Raw genomic sequence first — 22,437 nt, forward strand, 5'->3', positions numbered from 1 at the left:
GGTGTTAAGACTCACCTCGTTCTCATCCTGCTCGCTGAGCGTCACTTCGCTGTTGGAGCGCTGTCGTAACGGTGGGAAAACTCTCAGACTCAAAGGTGAACCTCTCTCTCCTCCAAAGCCCCCGAGCCTGAACTCATCCCTTGACCGTCGTCGTGGCAACCTTGCGACTCCTCCCCGCCTGAGCCCGACGTCAGATGACAAGATGGAGGATGAAACTGAGGTGGAGCAGTCGTCTCCATAGTGATTGCTGCCAAATTGCCCATTCTCAATGAGCGACTCTCGGGACTGTGCGCGACGCGGAGGCCACTCCGCGATCCGGGCTCGAACGCCCATCTTGGGCACGGACATGCGTGGCTGGAGGGCAAGGTCTGCGAGGATTGGGTGGCCATTGGGGGTGTGACGAAATGGAGTGTGCTGGGGAAACACCCCTCCTCCTCCTCCTCCATCAAGAAGGTCCGAGGAGGTGCAAGTGACCCCTCTGTCTCTGTAGTTGTTCATGGTTCCCCAGGAGGGCTCAGGGCCGTGGGGCAGGGGGCTGGCATCCCATGTCCGGAGGGGTGCTGGGGAGGAGGGAGAAAAGGGGCCCCACACAGACTCTGCTGACAGTGCTACGGCCTCTAGCTCCCCAAAACATTGCCTTCCACTTGCAGGGTGTGAAAGACTTCACTGGTCCATGATGGACCAGAATCAGTGAGGACCAGTTCTCCTCTTATTCTTCTTCTCTGAATATTTTCACGCTGAGAAAAAAAAAAAGGGATAAATAATCATTCCAACAAATCAGTTTCGCACAAAAACATCTAAAACCAAAACAAATTAGATTTTAACAAACAAAAACTGAGCACTGAAACCAGAAAAGAGCGACTCAGTCAACTCAACTGTAAACCAGCGTGAGGCTGATAAGCCAGAGAGAGAGAGAGAGAGAGATTGAGAGCGAGAGAGAGAGGGAGAAAATGAGGTGAAGGATGTGACGCAGGATTTCTCCCATTGAGGCTAATCTTCAGGAGGCTGACAAGGGACATTATTGTCACACACACACAGACACACACACACACACACACACACACACACACACACTGTGCTCTCAAGCGCATGTGCGTGCCCACAAAATCACTCATATACCCACAGGCCATGAAGGCTGCGGTGACGATGCAGTGTAGCTCCTGACTGATTGTGTCTTCATGCTGACACTGACCTCCACTAGGCTGAGACACAGAAACATGTTTTCTCTCCGTTTATAAATAACAAAATTCATGTTTTTTGAATAATGCAAAAAAAGTGTTTTCTTACACCTATACACACACAAATAATAATATATATTTTGTAATAGGTCACACAACTAAAAACGCAATATGGACAACATGATGATAATAACAGTTTGTGGGGTGGTTTGAATATTATGAATGAGAGCTGCAGCAAAATGTCAAAAAATATAAATGTGCTCAAACCATCAATCTCTGCTCTAGTGGTGCTACTTTCCCCCTCTGTGTCTAATCTCATTCTCTACTTTCGGTCTCTGTTCTGGGATTAAAGTTCCTTATCTACACAAGTCTCTGCTCAAAGCGACAAAGTTATTCACATATCTACATTAAGTGATTTCAGAGAGCAAACATACACGTCTGCAAAATACCTCTGTGTGTATATAGGGAGGGATTGTTGGAATCAAGAATTCCTATACCATGCTATTAACACAACTCTCATGATTGAAAACCCAATGATTCTGGGTCTATTTACATTAAATCCTGTATTATACAATTAAACCACAAATAACATTTCATTAAACGCTAGTTATTGAAGCATTTTCCTCATCAGTTTTTATTCAGATTGACCTTTTAAAATTTCACAACTTCAAAGCTCTTTTCCTGACGATGAATCAGACAGGAGCCGATTATGATTCAGCCACCGCCCACCCGCTCTCACATGCACGCACATGCACACAATGTTTCACTGTATAATTAGTTGGACTAGGATTTAACCACATTCAAATTTAGGCACTTTCACCGATACTGCTGTTAAACACTGGTTCAAGCCTTAGGCTTCACTTTCGTGGAGAGAGGAGCTAAATACTTCCCAGTAAATCTAACAGCCGACACAGTTCATACAATAGGAACAACTTTGCTGTGAAAACAAATCTGTGCTTGTTTCTCTCCAGCTGCCTCAGAATCTCACAAATGTCGACTTCTGGGCCGCGATCTTGTTATGAAGTCCAATTTGCATAAAGTTGAGCTTTCCCGTTGATTCGAGGCAGCTCAGAGTGGTTTGTGTGTTTCCTGATACACAACGTCTTCTTTTGTGATACAAAATGTCTTTGCTGAATTAATTTCTGGCCCCTAGACTGCATTACTCAGTCACTCATACACACACCATCAACAAAACTCATTCACAGCAAATAAAATCCCCAATTCGTCATCGGGCCACACTAATGTATCGTGTCTTTGTTTATGGCAGACCAGAGGCACTTCATGTCCAAAGGCTCCCACTCTGATCATGCTTTCTGACAGAGTCTTTCCTCATCAGGAGAGTTGTCCTGTGATCCACTATCAGGCCCAATCCTCCATTGTCCAGCCCCAGCTGCAGGAGCTGCGTGCAGAATGGCTTTATTATGTGTCTGAGGTGCCTGATGAGAGAGGCGAATGTGGTTTGCTCTTTATTGGGGACTTCTGTCAGCTCAGAGCCCATCAGTGAGAAACACATACAACCACACACATTGACAGATGGAGACTGGAAGACGTTTTCCCCCGTGAGACAGCTGATATGTGAGATGTTTCTCACAACATCAATACAACAAGTCTGTCGACAGCCATGCTAGAGGCTCTGTGAGGTTTTACTAATGCACACTGCACAGTGGAGCTTTGAGCTAAATATTAGCATCAACATGCTTATACACCCGCAGTGAAAATAGAAATGCTAAAGCGGATCTGCAACGCACACTGTTGATTCGGATGGGAATGACATTAGTTTAACATCTAATTGGTCACACACCAGAGTATTGAATATTTGATCTGAAGATGGCACTAGTTGATAATAATCATTATCAGATTTGTTTGCCCACTTAGGGGCAGCATAGACAAGCTGGGAACACAACACTGACACATCACAATTTGGTGACATTTTTTCTTTTAGCCTTTTTTGGCCTCTATCAAATATAAATATGTGACTGATATCTTATCTAAGCTGCTAAACTCTCCACTAAATACATAGTCATGTATTTTGATGCTGAGCAGGGGGTGTACGTGGGTTTTTGGAGCTTTGGAAATTTAGACATAAGAGAAGTTGCACATCCGACAGATAATGAGCTGGAACTCGCCACAGAGCTCTGTTAAGACAAGCAAAGCCACAGTTTGTTTCTTGGTTGGTTCATCACTACTAGAAACCAATTTCACATTCACTCTTGATGTGCTCGTATTATAAACAATACAAATTACCACTTCTTAAGAGCTCATTAAAGTTATAAGAATTTACCCTGAGGGTTCCATGAATGTCTGAACAAAATACCACCGCAATCCTTTCAATAGTTGTAGTGACATTTCACTCAAAGCCACAAATAAATCTCATGGTGGCGCAAGATGAAAGTCTGATACCAAACACCTTCAGGTTCATCCTCTGAGAAGCATGAACGTCTGTATACATTTTGTGCTGTTGAGACATCTGGACTGACCGACCATTGTAAATCAATAGAGCCACATTTCTATCTGAAAGCTTACAGGTCAGTCGGCTTGTTACAGATGTGCTTCAAGCCTGTTGTAGGAATACTATACTTTTACCACATCTAAAAAGTTTATCCTTTTTCTTTTTGTCTTTGTTTAAGCTGTCTTTTAACCAGTGACCAGGTAATAAATTCAGTAAATTACTTTAATTTGCGGCAATTATGGTTGATGGACTGCTATCTTAATAGTACCTAATAATACAAATAGGACAGATAGTGCCAAAACAGGGTTCCCACGCTTGCCTTGAAAAAAAATTCCATGCTACCTCCTGATTTTCCAGGTACCATATTAAGTAATGATCTATAGGCCCCTGAAGCTTTCCGCGCCCCCCTCCCCTCACAAACACAACCCCCTAGGACACCTGACTACTAACTTGATTTAAAAGATGTGCCAGTCAAGTTACATTGTAAATGCTTAGAGATCATGTCTTATTGATATATCAATGCATGAAATAATGCAACAATCTGTAGATGAACAACAATTTATTGAACGGGAACTTTGAGACACATGAGCACTGGGATTGATATTTGTTCTCTCTTCCACTCCTCTCCTATCTTATCCTGTCCTCTTCTCTCCACACCTCCCCTCTCGTATCCGCTCCTGTCTTCTCTTCCTACTCTTCTCAACTCCTCTCCACTCTTCTCCCTTTTTCTCTGTCATCCTCTACTCTTGTATCCTCCTCTTTCATCTTCTCCCCTCTTCTCTTCCTCATCCTGAATCTACAGCGTGTCATTGTCACTCACTCCTGTAATGCATCACACATTTGAGATTAAGAGTCTTACGTAGAAGAGGTAATATGCCTACCCTTACTCTGTAAAAGCTTTTGTAAATCAAACTAATGAACCTAAAAGGAAAAACATAAGGCTGGTTCCCGAGTGGTTCCTCAGTACAGCAACCTCAAAAATGTCTCACCCCAAATGTTCCTATTTAGTAGTATCATTTTTTTTAAAGAAAAAACGAAAAATCACAAAATAGCTAAAAGTAGATATAAGAATGAATGTTACAAAATTTATCAAGACTAGACTGGTCATGTCAACTAGTATAGAAGTAATGTCACAGCCTAATGTGAAAATGTATTGGTAGTTAGCTAGCAACGCAAGCTAGCCAACACTAGCTAGTTAGTTAGCAAGCTGAATGTTGGCTAGCAAGATTGCACTGCATGTGCTTGCTAACCATCATTAATGAATCCAAATTCAAAACAAACTCCCCTAAATGTGGTGAATAACACGGTTTTAGGAAAAGTCAATGAGTGAAATACATATGGGGATCGAACATAGTTCTAGTACTTTAAAAGCAAGGTAAAAATTACGTCAACAATTCTAGTGTAAGCTGAAGCTAGCAAGTTGCAGCTTGCTAGCTAGCAAGATTGCACAGGTTACTAACTAACGTTGATAAACCCAGGTTTACCACACAGTTGAAACACAGCTTCTTACATTTGAGGATAAACTTGCATAAGAAGTTTCACTGTAGATGTCAAGGCTCCCGTGTTGGCTGGGAAATGCATGTACTTGACCCTTCTATTGAGATCGCGAGTAATGTTTCTCGGTTATTATTCCCGAAGTCCACCAATCCGAAACTATACTTTTAAAGTCCATATCACCAGGTTGCCTCATCAAATTCCAACATCCAATACACCAGATAGGATGCCAAGAGCATGTTCTACAACATGGGATCATCCATTTCTATCTACAGTAAGAGCTGTTCACATGTAAAGGGTTTTTATAAACTTATCTTAATTCTGTGCTCAATAGTTTCATTTTATTACTATTTTACACATCATCCAATACAATTTTCCAGGATAACTGTTTCAATTTCCATGTAAGTGTTCACTTTTGCTCAGTTTCCATGACTTTTCCAAACCTGGAAAATGAAAAAATAAATTCCATGTTTTCCATGGTTTCCAGGTACCGTGGGAACCCTGCAAAAGACTGTATCAGGAAACCAAACTTTCAGACTCTGACTTGAAGTTTCCCTTTATTGTGGGGTGGGGCAGAAGGCAAGCAGCTTGGGTGGGTTCAGAGTAAGGCACTTCTTTTTAAGGCCAATCGCAACATTATGAAATATGACTACATACAAAAAAAATCCACACAAAAAAACAGAAGAACGATTCTCCGTCGGCTTCAGTGATAACTGGGTAGACAACCAGCTTTAGTGCCGACTTCAGTGGATAAAAGTGCAGGCATTTAATGCCTTTTAATTACTGGATGTACCCAGTCATGCTCATTCTCTCTCCCTCCACATCCACATTGACTTGCATGGGGCATACTTGGCCCATGCACCACAAACACACACGGAGGCTGGTAATTACCCCGGTTAGATGGTTGTAATGACAGAGTTAGCACAGGATCACAGCTTCCAGAGAAATGAGTGTACTCGACATGGAGGAGGTGCCGCTGTTGCTGTTGCTCTGCCACAGTAATGTGGACAGACCTGAGATCAGTGCGGATTGTCACAAACGGAAAAGGAACAGGGATGAGGAAGGATAGACCAGCGTTTCTCCTTCTGTCAGTGCCAAACAGCACGTAGTCTAATTATATCTGCAGCAGGGATGTTGGCACCATGCACATGAAAAAAATATACTTCAGTACATAGACCAAAAGAATCTATAACCATGTAAACATAATTAAATGCAAACATAAACTAGCATAACAAGGAAAACAAACTCCCCAGACTTAAACAGTGAGTGTTAAACGTTTAGATCAAGCGAATGACCACAAAGCACGAGCTACATTCATTATGAGTTGGTTTGAAGAACAGATGGTGGTACATATGACTGGCAGACGGCAGACAGGAGCTGAGCAGAGCTCAACACTGTCATAGACCACAATACAGAGCTGGCAGGGACACAAGGGGGGGACTCTCTTTCACGTCATCACGAAGGAAAGGACAAGACAGAGTGGGAGACCAGTGCCATCACAGGTCAGCCGCATCAAGTTAGAGTCAGATGATGTATTGAATTAAAAAACTTAATCAGCCAAACAAAATAAAAGCAGAGCTGCAGACTTGAGATTTTGGCTGCGTTTGGAAAGTCCAAATAATCTACTTTCCTAACCACTATTCCTTGATGCGGATATAATATGTCACAAGGTCAAGGAAGGATGTGAAAGAGAAGCCGTAAGGAGAGAGGAGAGGAGAACCACGGTGCGGAGAAAATCAGACTGCTCTCATATAACAGAAGCTACGCACAAAATGTACATTACTATTCGCTGTAGATGGAGCGCTGACAGTTTCAATAAAGTTTCCTGTCCTAAATAAAATGACACATCTTGGGAAATATGTTTTCAGTCTATAGTACTACTCACAGGAAATAACAACAAAACACATTTAATTGAAAATGAAAATAAAACTAAAAGGACTGAAATGTTGAAATGATAATTATTTTTAGTGTGCATTCCATTATCGTGGGATTGAAATAACTTATATTTGTGTTTAGTTCTGATGATGATGTTGTGAAATAAAGTATAAGAGCTATAAGGATTTTGTCCTTAGAATAAAACAGCTGTTATTTAACATTTTACATTTTAAATTTACATTTATGTGTTGCATTGCTTTAAATGTTGCAGCCACATAGAATAGTGGGGCGAGTTTTTCTCCTTTCCTATCATAAAGAATTGTCTGAAGTTTTCCTTAAATATCAGAATTCAGATCTGATAGGGTTTCCTGCTATAAGGACGAATTGCAACCAACATTTACGAGAATAAAAAAAAACAGCACTTTAAGAATTAGTAGATCAAGAGTCTCAAATTAACAGCAATCAGTAAATTGCTAAAAGGTTCTGTGTCTTTAAAAGGGAGCGTTTTTTTTGTTCAATTTTAAATTATTTTCTTTAGCGGAGCAGTCAGACTCATGATGACAGGATGACATCATGACTGCCGGTGTCTGTCTGCGTTTTCCTGATGTGACTGAAGAGACGCACTGTTTTCCCTTTACTAAAACAGATTCAACAAAAAACTGATTGTGTTCTGTAGGCGTACGTGACAACAGAGCTGCAAGGCCCTGCTTTTGACCTGGCCTCACTCGTAACCAGGATATATGAGAATAGCGTTGATTTCCCTACTGCAGGAAAATTTCCCCCACAAAGTCATGATTTTGTCTTAATGCGCCATCATTAGCTCAGTTGGCCAAGCCTCATGATAGACTGCAAAATCAGTCATAACAATGCAACTGCTTGGTTCAGGAAGCAATTTAAGACTTTTGAGAAAATTGTAAGAAATTTTAGTCTGAGAAGGATGACATTTTAACCTGTTTAATGGTCATACCGACCACACAATGAAAGGACAGTGTGACTGGTATGGCCTGGAAATATCAAAACAATATTTTTATGGCATCAATATCACATATATTGTCACAACTTCCCAGTCATATACAACAATGGTTCCTAAAATTTTGTTAATTGATCATCAAACATGACCTAGAAGAGCAGTAGAAAGTGGAGGGTTGAATTTATTAAAAAGATCCACATATGAATTTTATCTCACGTCTGGAACAATGGAGATTTCTCTGCCAGGTTTTGCTACAGTCACTTCAGAATTTTTTTTGTCCCATATACAGGCTGACCTGTGTCCGCTCCATCAACAACAAAACCTCTACAGGAAACTATGAAAACAACATTGACATGTCAGAACGCTGGACTGGAAGGAAACCCACAGCCAAAGCTTCGGACTCTGGTCTATATTGGGCTTGTAAGTGTGTTTGTGTTATCTGTAGGCGACATCTCTCCCTCTCAGACTGGAGCTGTACAGAGATGCAGCTCTCCCTGTCACCCTGCTTTCCTCTCCACTCACTTTTCTCCTCCACAGTCTCTCTCGACCTCACTGTCATTGTCTCCATTGATTTCCGTCTACACTGTTTTGCTGAATCCCGCTGATGCTGCTAGTGTCACTTCTAACTGCCTGTTTGTCTGTCAGGCTGCCGTCCCATGACACTGACACAGCTCGGTGGAGGAGGATGACGAGGAGGAAGACCAGAGGTTGGGGTGAAAAGAGCAAGACTCATTAAGCATGCCCCAACACACAGTCAGAAACCCGCATAACAAGTGCTATGATTTGCATCCAGTCGGAGGATTATAAATTGCAGCCCACATCCCAGTTCATTAAAATTGTTATTCACTCGTTTATCAGCGAGAGACAAATCAGAAGAGTGGCGTCTGAGCTTTAAAGGAAAAACAGTTCAAATCAGATACTGCCGTGCTTCCATAAGATTTCCCTGGTGGTCTGACGTTTCCTGAAATAATCCAGTTCATCGCCCAAGACTTTTACTTTGAATTTCTCACAGGTGGAGGAGGGTAGAAGTCAAACTGCCGGGAGCTCCAGCTCAAGGGCATCGACAGAGGGTCGAGACTCGCCAGCAGCCCACATGTCTAATTGAAAGATGGCCTTTCTTACATTAAGCAGATGTACAGAATAATATGAACACATTATCCTTAATGGTGCTTCTACAAGTAGTTTCAGAGTAAAAAAATTGATATGTATTAAAATATATGTTTTCCTAAACTTGGAATGTTGTTTGGAGGAGAAAACAAGACATTTGATAAAGTCACCCTGCATGGGCTCAAATACACTGTGGTGGGCTGTGTACATGTTTATATACCTTTAATATACCTATAAACCATTCATTTACTAGTAAAGAAAATAATCAGGTTGTTGTTGAAAGAAGTCAATATGATATGAGTATTTATAGCTAATTCAGCTAAAAACAAAAAGGTGTAACAGCTTCAACTCAAGTTATTTTAATGATAGTTAAAACTTGTTTCCTGATTGTTTGTTTGGGCAATAATTTGTTGGAAATTATAAACAAAGAATGTCCATCACACATTCTGGAACTGGAATAATAATAACATTATAACAAAATGTCAGTGATCAGCAGAGAAATGCTCTCGGTAAATTACCCAACACGGATGAGGGATTCAATTGCACAATGCACACCTTCAAAAACAACAACACAACACAGTAGTAGGTGTACACATTACCTTGTTCTGCCTTCAGCTGCAGGTGAAACGGGTGTGGTGAGGTCTGACGTCACAATGCAGGAAGAGGAAGCCCCGTATTTTACTCTGTGGAAAAACAGATGTAGAAATGAAGTTTAGTGCTTTTCGGTGCTAGACACAGTTCAGCTCGAACTCTGGGGTTAATTTTCAGTTATTAAAAGAACTTAATGTTTTTTTGCTTTGCATGTGTTATGAGTTTCGCTTGATGTGTAACAGACACTCAACAGACAGAATACATATGTCATATTGACGTTTTTATGGTATTTCTCATAATCAGTGAGTGGCAGTTATAATTGAGGACATGCTTGTATGTGTGTTGCAGCAGAGCAGCTGTAATCAGTTCCACGCTCGTCAGATCATCGACGCACACACACCCACATACACACATATGTCTATTGTTTAAGAGGAGTCTGTACAAAGATGCCTGGGGTGGTCTATCTGTACTGTAAATACATTTGCATACACACACACCCACACTGGTTTGCACACAAACAGAGCTAAAAGACACCAATGTGGCCTCTGCAAAAACGTATGTGGTTTTAATATCAGCTCAAATACTGAACCAGAAGTAATGTGCATTAAAACAAACAAACAGCTGAACCGCTACAGATGGAACATATGACTGTGCCCCTGACTGTTTGTCTCCATCGACCTATGTCCCCATCATCATCTCTGTCCACCTTTTAGGTCTTTCATACAAAGATAGATGGATAGATGAATGGAAAAATAGAAAAAGAGGCAAAGTGAAGGAGGCTGTGCATTGTGATTAGAGGTCGGGGCCCTGTGAACAGGGGGGGAGGGCTCCTCAAGTACAAGTAGGACATAAAGAGCGGGTGAAGTGGGGCCAGAGGAGGGGGCTGGTGGGAATCAGCACACATAATGTCCTGAGGGGGAGGCCCATTACTGTCTGAAAAATGCATTTCTAAATCAATACCGATCAATCAGGCTCCACTTATCCTGCCACGACAAGCTTAATAACACTGTCCTTAACAGAGGGGTGAGAGCAGGGGTGGACAAGGGTCAGTGATTGTGTGTGATTGTCTTTTTTCTACAGAAAGGCGTCAGCTCTTAACAAAGCCGACATTAACATCATGGATTTAAGGCTCAAGCTTCAATCTACTGCTCTGAAAATGAAATTAAACAGTAAGTGAAAACTTCCCAACAATGGCATAGTGGAGTTCCCACCACAGACCTGCAGGGCCCCAGACCTTTCTGTCTGTGAGCAGCCACAGTCTGAATCACATACACTCCAGGACACGCATTACAAGTGAGATCAAATTCCAAGTTACACGTACAGCTGCATGCATTACTTAAAGCCACATCTATTAGTCTTGTTATTGACAGAAAGTTCATCTCCAATGATTTTGGTTGTATAATCTGGAGATGAATCAATAAAGAAAACAATCATTAGCTATAGCCCTATTCACACAAGCAATGACATTTGGAGGGATTTGAATAAAAACACTCGTATGGCACTGCTTATGGTGTGATGAATTTAAACTAACAGCATGTATATTTTATGTAAATAGAATATTTCAAATATGTCCAAGTTTGGTTCAGTTCCAGGTACATTCAATGTAGTTGTAAGCAGATATAAGGACATTTAAATGTTTATTAATGTACAGTATTTATTAACTATTCCTATATCTTCCATTTACTTACCAAAAAGTGATTAATAATTTGTCGATACATCAGCCTCCACTTAAAGGTGCAATATAATACATTTATAAAACTTGCACATGGCTCAGACTGTTATAAACCATTTATTAAATGTCATTGAGCTGCTTATTAATCTAAATGCAGGGACTTCAAGCAAAGTTACCTTTGAGTTTTTACCTCAAATTGGATCACACAAAAATCGACTATTAAAGTTGGTGACAAACTTCAATGCTCTTCTTTACATAATTTAATTTTAACTGATGACCATTGCAGATAATGCATGTGCTCTTCAGCAGTAGTTGTGTTTGTAAGGGGATTTGATGCATCAGGCGCAGGTCAGTGTGGCATTAACAGGTTTCTACATAAGCCAGCCGATACCTGAATCACAAGTCGCAGCAACACTTTACATTAGTGATGTGGTCAGAAGGTCAACAGCAGCAGTCAAGGGACTCACAGACGGTAAACCGCACACACACAAAACTACAGCATTACAAACTGCCACAAGGTTGAATCATCACCTCTGTGACAGAAACTCAGCTTTAAATGTTTGGTGTGAGATCAGAACGCTGGTTTCTGTGGTATTGCTGCTATTCCTGAAGTACCTGCAGCGTTTTTTTTTGTCTCAACCAGTTTCTTTGACAACATTGGCAGAAAGCCAGTGGATCTGTTTTAGTATGAACGACCTGTACACTCCTCTGGGTCTGATAAAGCAAATGTGTCAAAGGACCCTGCAGAGGATGAAGACAAATGGCCGCTGTGGCTCCAGAAACAGCACATCCACCACATCAGTGAACCTTCACTCGGACCAGTGAAATGTGGAGATGAGACGTCCCCACCTCTGCCTGTTGGAAAGACGACTTGCGAAGCCTTGGATAAGCTTGACAGATTGGTCATTGAACGCGCCAACTGTGACATTGACACTACGCTTCTGTCTTTCAGTTTCGTCTCCTCCTAAACAATAGGTGTCGTGAGATAAATACAACCACAGCAGAAGAACACTTCTGGCACCCGCTTGTTTTCTCCAGGAGCACCGCCTGTTGCTTGTGCAAGCTTCTTGGCCTTGACAAACCAGGTGCATTTTTGTCATTATCAACCGTCTCTGCAATCGCCCTCTATGAGCCATCTGGGAATCTTTATGCCATTGATGACATTAATGGGGGGGTCATAATGATCTATGTAGAGAAGAACCTGTTCCCAGACTCTTGCCTCCAGCTCAGTGTTGCGCTAAACGCACTGCATGTACAAAGTTAAAACAGTTGGGAGGCGTGTGAGCAGCCCAAACTATGGTGCGCAATAGAAAAATATAACATAACTGTGTAGGGACAGGAAGCTTGAGACCGGGGCTTTGGTGATGTCTGTTGTGAATTTTAGAAGTAGAGTATTAACTTTCACAGAGCCACGACAGAGTTGGCATATTCCCTCTGTGTGCACATAATGTATACTGTACAGTGGAACCACAAGTTCAGCATAAATAATTCTATAAATAAATTAATCTGCTGTCTCATTACAGTAGAAGGGCTCACGCCGTTGATGGGATAAAAAGAGAGTCCATGTGTGAGTCTGCAGACGTGTCACGGCCTTCACCATTACTGGTATTTTGTTGTGATTAAGATGGGATTACTGTCACAAGTCAGATGCAGGAATATTTCAGAGCATTTACTGTGTCAGAGCTCAGCCTTGAAGTTTCCCTTCACACTGTGAGTTGAAAAGCAGCAGGAGGAGGGAAAGACGATCACGATATCTGTGCCGCCTCAGACTGATGCTCCTCTGCTTCCAGGTCTGTCATCAAGTGAATGCAGCATCATGTTAAAGCAACAACCTCACAGAAGCTTCAAATGTTTAGCCAGTTATTACAGTTTTGAAAATGAATGAGACTTTCATGAGTTCATCTGTTGGTATTATAGGACACATTGTTATTTACCTTGCTCTCTCTCCTTTAGGATGTTATATAATTTTTTTTTGTATGTTTAAGCTCTGCAACGTTAAAAAGCCACAAGTCCACAGCAATGGGACCGACTCTCCCCCAAAGAAACACTGCTCCTGAAACACCCGTCAGTAGGCCAACTGACAGTTCCACAGAAAACACCTGCCAGTAGTCCATCTGATAATTCCATGGAATCACGATGTCATGTGACATCACAATGGCAGAAAACTTGCATAATGCATGCTTGTCTAAAATGCCCCGAAAAACCAAGCCAGGTTAAGTGAGAGAGGGGGCCGACATTTCCTAAACACGTTGGAAGCGGCTGATGAATCACGAGTGTTGGACACCTGACCACTCAGAGAAGACTGCACTTTATGAGGACGGGGGGGTCTTAAAGAGACAGAAGCTAAAACCTAGCATTTCTGACGGAGGCTGAAACGAGGAGCTGCAGCAATGGACAGCTTGAGAAAAGTGATGTGTTTTCTGAGCATGAAAAGTAATAATCCTAATTAAAAGATGAACCTGAATATACCAGAGTACGATATGTCTCCTTTAAAGCTTCGGAATTTCCCCTTATAATATCAAGTAGCCTTTTAAGCAATTATATCCATTTCCAGCACTAAACACACATGGCAGTTTATGGCAGAATAATGAATAATCAAGTTTGCTTAGCCATTATACAAAAATATGAACTGATACTTTTTAGTTGTAATTTTACCCTTCGGAGTGAATGTTTGACTTAAGCTGCACAGATTGATATAAACCACATATCGCTTCAGTGTCCTTTTTTCGTATTATGCCGTATTCTGGAGAGCGTAATGAATACATATGCTGCAGGAGAGGGAGGGAACCCCCTGCACTGAGGGGTGGGCAGCCCCATTCAAACTCCAACACACAGGGGTGGGGACTGCCACACTTTCATCCCTTTCACATCTCAGTCACTCCTCACGCCCCTCAGCCCCCCCCTGTGATTCTGGCCGCCTCATCTTATAAGAAATTAAACAAAGCGACGATTATGCGCATGGAAAAATAGAAAAGAGAAAAGAAAATGCTCCATTTGTTCCTCACAAGTGAACGACACGTGGCTCTGTCCAGCTGCGAAGATCTTCATTTAGATGACATCAGGACGTAGTGGGAGTGTCGCATGAGGGAAGAGCGACAGAGAAGCAGCAGAGTGAAACCAGACAGTGTGCTCCACAAGTAGCACTGTGCGCTGTGAATAAATCAAGCTCTGATCGATAAGCAGCGGATCAATATGAGTGAGATGTTATTCTAAAAATGAGATTGATGATGAGCAGAGTTCAGTGTTGCAGTATGAATCTGCAGAGTAAGCATCCACAGTTTGAATTAGATACAAAAACATTTAAGCAACATTACAGGCTAGAAAAAAACCCACAAGGCTTTTGTTAATTAAATTAAAGCCATTTTAATCCCTTTAATTGCTGTCTTAATGGAAACTCACATCAGTAATTAATAAGGCCTGCAGATTCCCTCTTGTTTACTCCAATGGTGATTTTTAGAAAGAAACATTTAACTCACAAGTACATAGATTTATTTCAAATGTTATCTTTTTTAAACTAGTATTTCTAATTAATTCTGGATAACAGACAGATGATTGCAATGTGTTAATTATATTCCGACCTGAGCTTCTTGATACAAACCAAAAACAATTACACTCAAAAAACCTATGCTTCCTAATTTTATAAGAATTCAAGTCCACTGGCTTTGTTCTTTAGCTCTGGGCAACATGAGGGGAAAATGCAGTGATGAAGTCATATGCAATACACAGAGCTGCTTCCACCAAACCCACTTGGAAATGCTGCTGTGGCTGTTTGATCGCTATGCTGGCGCTGGTTGCCATGGGAACGAGAAGGTGCACCAACAAGGAGATGTATGATGTAGGCGGTGGGCCGCAGGCAATCAGGACACACAACCTGAGAGTGGTGCGGTACATAATATCACACAGCAGCACAGTGAATCCACATTACATGACCAACAGTTGGTCACTCTGCAGCAGCCCTGTGATTTCACTGCAGCACACAACTCGCACTGCATGTGCCTTACTGCACTGGCTGAAACTTCACGCTCCCTAATAAAAGGTGCCGCAGTGGATTATTGTATTTCTTTATTTGACTTTTCTGTCTGTGAAATGTTCTCCGTCCTCCCCCTGTGGTTACATCAGTCTCCCCTCACTCCGTCTCTGCAGGGCTACTCGCGACCACATGCCACGAGAGCATCAAAGCCAAAGTCTGAATGGGCTCTAAACTCCTCACAGACATGAAAAAGCTTAGGACTGTAAAAGTGCTCCCATCAGCAGACTTCCAGCATCTGTTACTTGTTTTTGTTTCCATAGCGTTTACTCCAGTCAACCAAATTCTTTGCATTTTCTATAGATGGTCATCTCAGACACTATCTGAGCTGAATTAAGCAGCCATATGCCCGGATCCAGAGCAGCTGTAAGATGAAGCTTTTTCGATTATATTCTGCAGAGTTTGAACCGAGTGACAGAGTTAGTACAAAGGATTAACACAGGAGTTAAAAGGGTGAAGTTTACTGTACAGCTGGAACTTTATTGGTGAGGCCACCACAAAAAAAACCTTGGGCCTTCCTGAATAACAACTTCACAAGTATCTGAGAAGAGCTGCTCAGTCTGACAATACAGTGTGGATGGACGTGTCCTGGTTCATACATTTGTGTTTTTGTAAGTATCTGTTCTTGCATACTCAAGCTGCAGCGGGTAGGGAATAAACCAACATTTTTAAATCTGCAATTAATTTAGCAATAATCTTTATAAAAATATAATGATTGCTGTTTTCAACTTTTCAAATGTGAGGATCTGGTACTTTTCTTTATCATACATGATAGTAAACTGAAGATTGTTAAAGTTTGAGCAGCTAGTCAGATAATAACTAACCCTAACCCACTTAAAGATGTTGCTCTGCTCTGTGGGAAATTAAACTGTATTTTTTTACATTTTCATTTAATAAACAAAATGTATCAATTAATCACAAAGCAGAATAAGGTATTTGCAGCCCTAACAAACACAAAATGTGCCCTAATAAAAAACCTTCAATCTCTAACTGCGTCATTGAAAAACTGAATTAGTCACAACAAAGACATGTTCTGCATCTGGGTCAGAAGGTACATCCCCTGGCGTCAGGTGGTTGGAAGCACGTTTACAGATTACATCTACAGTTTGTCAGCTAGCTGCTACCTGTTGCAGCTATACTGGAGAACAGGCCCACATTATGTCGCAGCTATACTGGAGAACAGGCCCACATTATGTCGTGCAAACTGCATTCCTGTGCAGTGACATGCAGGTCTGACACAAGAGCAGCTGAAAGGAACACATTGGCTTCACTGACTCTTTAAACCAAACAGAGACCAGAGGGCACATTCGTGACAAGACCAACACGTGTTTCTCTGATGTGAGGGGGACAGCGTGCAGATGAGTGAGGTGGAACTCAACATTTAAACAATGAGGTTTAAAACCTATAGGAATTCAGTGATGAAGATTCACTCAATCCAGCAAGTAAAGAATCTTAAACTATACAAAAAAAGTTTATGTCACAGATGTTCAGCTGACGGCTCTAAATGCAAAAACATATGCAGCTTGAGAACTTAAGGAAACAAAGCTACATGCCCTCAGCCAAGCTATTGGTCTCTGCCCCTATGGGTGTGTATTTGTGTGGATGTGTGTGTGTGTGTTCCCGCTCAGCAGCAGATCCTCGGGGTGACTTACACCGTCACAGCTGTTGTGGCTCCCACAGAGACATCTCAGGGGAGAGCAGCGGGCTACTGCTGCTCCACACTGATTAATCCAAGGCTGTGCACAGGGACCATTGAGGAAAACACACACACGCACTCACATTCAGCGCTGCATGTTAACTCCAGCAGTTAGGAGATTATGACATAGTTGAATAGCTTATAGTGTAAATAATTCAGTAATGATTATCTTCTATTGTCTCAGGGTTTTGGTGCAATTTTGTGCGTTTTTACTTGTGTTTTCATTTCAGAATCATTTATCATTATATGTTAAACATTTATTAGTTGTCTTTCCTTAAAGGGAAACAACTGCTACTGCCTGTCTGTAACCTTCATGTTGACTCAAAATAAAAGATTTTAACTCACTGTTGCTCTAATCACCGGTGAATCAAATCGAAACCATCCAAATTCTGACTCCTCGTCAGTATTCTAGTAAAGGAATTAATAATAAACTGGTTCAAGTTTTTCCCCTGTAGAAGGATGACCTCTCTACATGAACACTGCATCCTGTGCCTGGGCAGAACACACTATCTTGGCTGCTGTGATTAATCACAACATATAGAAATATAAAAAAAAGGGGGAGGAAAAAACCCAATAATCATGCCTTGTACAGAGACGGCTGGGTAAACACGCCTGCCGTTGCACTATATCGGTGACACATGCTTTTATAATTGGGAATAACGTTGGATTCATGTTTGCTCACCTGTCGAGAAGATAACAGCTCTGAAGGCAGACTGTGAGAGGGATTTAAACTAGTAAATACATCTGCCATATTCAATCTGTCCAACACAATAATGATTAGATGGCAGTTCCCCCTTTATGCTCAACAAATGCAGTCTGGCAGCATGAGAGAGAAACAACAGATTAGCAATTTGTGCTCCTGTTTCCAAACACTCACCGCTAAGTAAGAGGCCTGAACAGCAGAGACAGATTTTCTCAAATTAGCCTAAAATATTTTGACCGTTTCTGAAGCAGGGGGCTGTGATTTGGTTTCACTCTGAGGGCAGCTACAATGCGCCAATGAAAAATCCGCCAGCTGATGGTTATTAAGGGGTTAGTAAATCACTGGTCAATTATTATAATCTTTCACAAATCCTATAAATACGCGCACACATAAAAAACAATGAAAATCAAGTAATCAAAACAGCACAGACCATTTTACGGCCTGTGGGTAACAAATCCATTGCAGCAGGCATATTTAGTGTTGAGTCTCAATAGTTGTTTTTCCACATTCAAAGCATTGAATGTTAATATAATATTTTAGTTAGTGAGCTTTATTTGTGCTGTTTGGAAATTGTATTTCATCTTGGGACAGTTCCAGTTTTTATGCTAAGCTAATTGGCTGCTTGCTCAGTTTTATGTTTAACATATTGACATGAAGGTAGTGTCAATGCTCCCATTTCACTTCCAGCAAAAAGGAGAATTGACCAAAAATGTAAATGTGCTTTGCTAATTTCAGACATACAGGCAATGATATTCATTGGCTTTGTTTTTTGAAGACATTAAACATTAACATAATGTCCTGGAAAGAAGTGTGTAAGTTGGCACTTTAGTTAGAGGGGAAATAGAGCCCCCGAACTCTACAGGCGTTCTGCTTTTTATGTCTGAACCCGATCCGAAGCCAATGCAGTTTATGTGAGCTTAGTGAGTTTGTGTATCATTTCCTTGACACGTATGGTTGTTGCTTGTTTTCCCTTAATACAGACAGTGAAATGTAGTGTAAAATCACAAGCCTTACCAACGGGAATGACTTAAACAATAATATAATTTCAAAATCCTTGACACGACAACCCAGGCTGGGTTCAGGTCAGGTATTCAGACGCTGCTATGGTCACTGCACTGGTCAGCTTAACATGAAAATTTAGTTTTTCTAGAATAATTCATTAGAAATAATAGACCCATAAATTAAAGCATTACCCTTGATTTTGCTACTTATAAATAGGACTAACAAAATGTATATATTCCTCAAATAAATGGAAAATACATTGTTTCTGTTCTCGGTTATTATCTTACAATATTACCTTCACGCAGAGGAAGCGGGGGCAGGAGTGCGTGGAGGTATAGGCTAAGTGTGTTGTGCGAGCTGCTGGTTATTTCAAGGTTCTTCCTGTAACCAAATCAGGGCAGTGACAGACTAATGAGGCTAAATGATGATGAGGCTTCAGGAAGAGACGGCCTCCAGCAGGGAGAAGAGAGGATGTGTCAAACAGCCGGGTGAGACTTTCTTCCGGAAGCTTTACATTTATAGAATCACATTATCTGGCAGAAAAGAGCTGCTCTCATTATCGGCAATGTCCAGCAGGAGCCATGGTTGGAGTTACAATGCGACAGAAAATCTCTTAAGTCATGTACTGATGATGATGTGATGATTATTGATCCCCAAAGAGGAAATCCCCTCCTTCATGGGGAGGTCAAAGGAGAGGGCTAACAGCTTGGTTTCATGTCCTTGAAGTACATCTCTGAGAAATATATACTGAGCTGCTGCCGTCCACTGACATAAACAGATGTAGGCTCTCACTCAACAGCCGCCCCCTATTCCGAGTCCCAGCCAAGCAACAGTCCTAAGAGTCCATCTCGCTACTTCCAGGGACCGGATCAGAACGGGTCAAACACGGGGTAAGCTTCAATCAAAAAATTCCTAAAGCACATTCCTCCCCGCACCTCACTTAAAACAGATTATTTAATCAGTGAGGGCAAATAAATGAGCCAAAAAGGGTATTTAAGGCTAAGAACGGGATCTGGCAACATTTAGGATTACTGAAGAGGAAAAAACTGATCTCTACAAGTCAGTGTTTTCTCGACTTCACACAAGAAACAACTGATAACTGATCATGCTGTATTGATCTTTCACAATCTAGTCTGGGAAATTGAGTGCGGACATGTTTAGGAGTTTCCCTTTGACACAGCAGGAGATTGTCGGGGTCAGATCTCCCAGGTCCTTCCCAGCAGCAAGAAAAATGTCCAGAGCATTCAGGTTGTGGGGCGGAGCATGCATGAGGCAGGACATGACAAAACAATGTATCCAAAAATTACAGCTTAACGAATAATTTGAAGAAAAGTAGGTTAGTTGAAGCCCTAATCTGATCATCAAAAAATAACTTTAACAGTTTTCCAGCATTGAGTTTGATTCTCATGTCAGCGTCACTTAAACCATGCTGCTAAACTTGACTGAGAGCATAATTTCATCTTTGCTCAGCTAAAGCTTTTAGGCACACTGGCGATGACAGTGCCTTGAGTTACATTCCCATCAGTTACATTTTTTACACAGCTGACAGTAATGTCTTTTCTGCAACCTCCTCTCCACGATGCATCAACATGGAGTGAGTGTGTATGTGTGTGTGTGTGTGTTGTGTAGAGAGTTAAATCAGACAAAGAAGGCCTCTGACATAAATCCATCCCGTCTTTCTATCTCTTTCTCTTTTTTCTCTCCTGAATGGTGCCATTGAGAGGCATTGAAAGAAGAGGCATTTAGGACCTTATCCCAAGGGAATAAATGAGCTCTCAGAGTCAAACCTGGCTGCAGTGGATCATTTTTTCCTTCAGTCATTGTCTCTCCAGAGTTAGACGACTCTTTCAGACTCAGGTCAAGGTTTGTACCAGGCTAAAAAAACAAGTCACGACATTTGAAAATCATGATACTAACATTCATGATCTAAGACTAGGTCCATTGCTTCAAAAACTACAACTGCAGCTGCCTCCACTTAGCATTTGCTTAGCTGTGCGGCCTAGATAAGCTCAGCTGGTGGAGAGAGTGTGGCAGGGTGGAGAGATAGCGGTCAGAGATAGAGATAATAGTGCCCGGCGGTTCCCTCTGTGAAATGATGGACTCCTTTGGGGTTTTGTGCTCAGACAGTATGTACTCTGACTGGATTTGTACCACAGTCGGTGGTTAGGTCAACACAAAGTGTGGGAAAGGCACAGCATAATGCGAGTGAAATACTGTAAGGTCAAATTAATCTCAGAGCAAGAGAATGGGTTTAACCGCTGGAGAACTTTGGAGATTAGTCAGTGCAGTTTCTCCTCCTGCAACAGCAGGATAGAAAGAAAGGAAGGACAGTTTTCCGGTTTATTTTTTACATCACATATGCAACATCTGACACTGACAACACAAAATCCCACAGCTGAAGAGAAACTAAGTATAGCTGCATGGCACACAGCTAAACCTGCCAAAAAGAACGTAAAGCAGTACCTCTGCATAAGCATTCAAATGCAAAAAATCCCTAATATACCTCTCCATGTTTCCTCCTCTCATCATGATGAGATCATAATGAGATAAGATGCTGCAGCTCATTGCCAAATATCCTCAGAGTCTGGAGCTGACCGAAGTAGTACAGGGGGTGCTGGGTTGTGAAACTTTTATAAATGTGTCACCACTGCTGTGTTTTTGACTGTCTGCAGGAATGAGTGTTAGCTTGGAGGGATAACTTGGATTTAAAAGATCTTACGCGAAACGTTGCTGTCCCCTTGAGCATCCCGTCCTACTCTATTCAAACATCTGACTAAATTCTAAGCTCTGTTCAGCCGTAGTGGCCACATTGTAAAAGATGGGGGTCACATTTCCCAGTCCCCCTTTCCTAGCTTTAATGTATTAAAATGTTCAGCCAAAGATAATATGAGGTGTCGGCAGGCACATTTAGCCAAATGAAAAAAAAACATTTGCCATCATGTAAATGTGGGACACCCATAAACGAAAAGCTGAACTGCCAGAGAGCGGAACAACTTGATCTGAACAGCAGAACTCCATCACGTGGTGGAAACACTGACCATAAATAACAGCTGACATTAGGCCTATACACGCTAGTCGTTACAGGCTGTCGCTGTAATGTGGGGAAACTGCCTGATTGTAGAGGAAAGGATTGTCAAAATCTGTACTTAAAAGAGAAATTGCATTTATTAAACACCATTCACCTCAGGCTGATGGCACCAAACCACCCCCAACCCTCCAGCCTGTCCTGAGGTGATCCTGATCCAGACCCCTTCGATCCACCGCAGGGACTCTTGACAGAGGCAGCCGAGCAGCAGCGGCAGCAGGCTAAGAGCTGCTAGAGGAAATTAAAAACACATCTACCACTCCCTTGTTCCTCCCTTTTCCTTCTTCTCCTCTTGAGCGAGGCCAAATGCTGGTACCTCCTGGTAAAGTCTGTGTACTAAGTTTCAAACCTCTTACAATATTTATTGCCACAGTCCCCGAGGTCCCTGCGAGAAAGAGATGTGATTGTGCCGTCTCGGTGTCTGACTGATAAGAAACCTACTGTGCACAACTGCTCGACCCCAGACTAGACAAATGAGACTTCAAAAGAGTCAAACCTATTTATAATGGCCTGAGTCACGTCTCCTCTCTCTGCTCCTGTGGTCAGGTTGGTTAGAAATTTATGGGATCATTTTGTTTGACATTGAGA

The 22,437-nt window shown here is 41.7% G+C and overlaps 1 protein-coding gene across 1 annotated transcript in view; it reads right to left on the reverse strand.

The window, feature by feature from the left end:
* Nucleotides 1-22,437, reverse strand: part of sipa1l3 (signal-induced proliferation-associated 1 like 3) — a 51,296-nt gene that overhangs the window by 23,861 nt on the left and 4,998 nt on the right. Inside the window, exons 2-3 of the mRNA XM_053422475.1 lie at nt 9,673-9,756; nt 16-737 (exon numbers count right to left, since the gene is read on the reverse strand). Coding sequence (XP_053278450.1) covers nt 16-498 — 483 coding nt within the window. The 5' untranslated portion in view covers nt 499-737; nt 9,673-9,756. The remainder of the gene's footprint in view (nt 1-15; nt 738-9,672; nt 9,757-22,437) is intronic.

This window comes from Pleuronectes platessa, chromosome 5, assembly GCF_947347685.1.
Source record: "Pleuronectes platessa chromosome 5, fPlePla1.1, whole genome shotgun sequence".
Classification (NCBI taxonomy): domain Eukaryota; kingdom Metazoa; phylum Chordata; class Actinopteri; order Pleuronectiformes; family Pleuronectidae; genus Pleuronectes; species Pleuronectes platessa.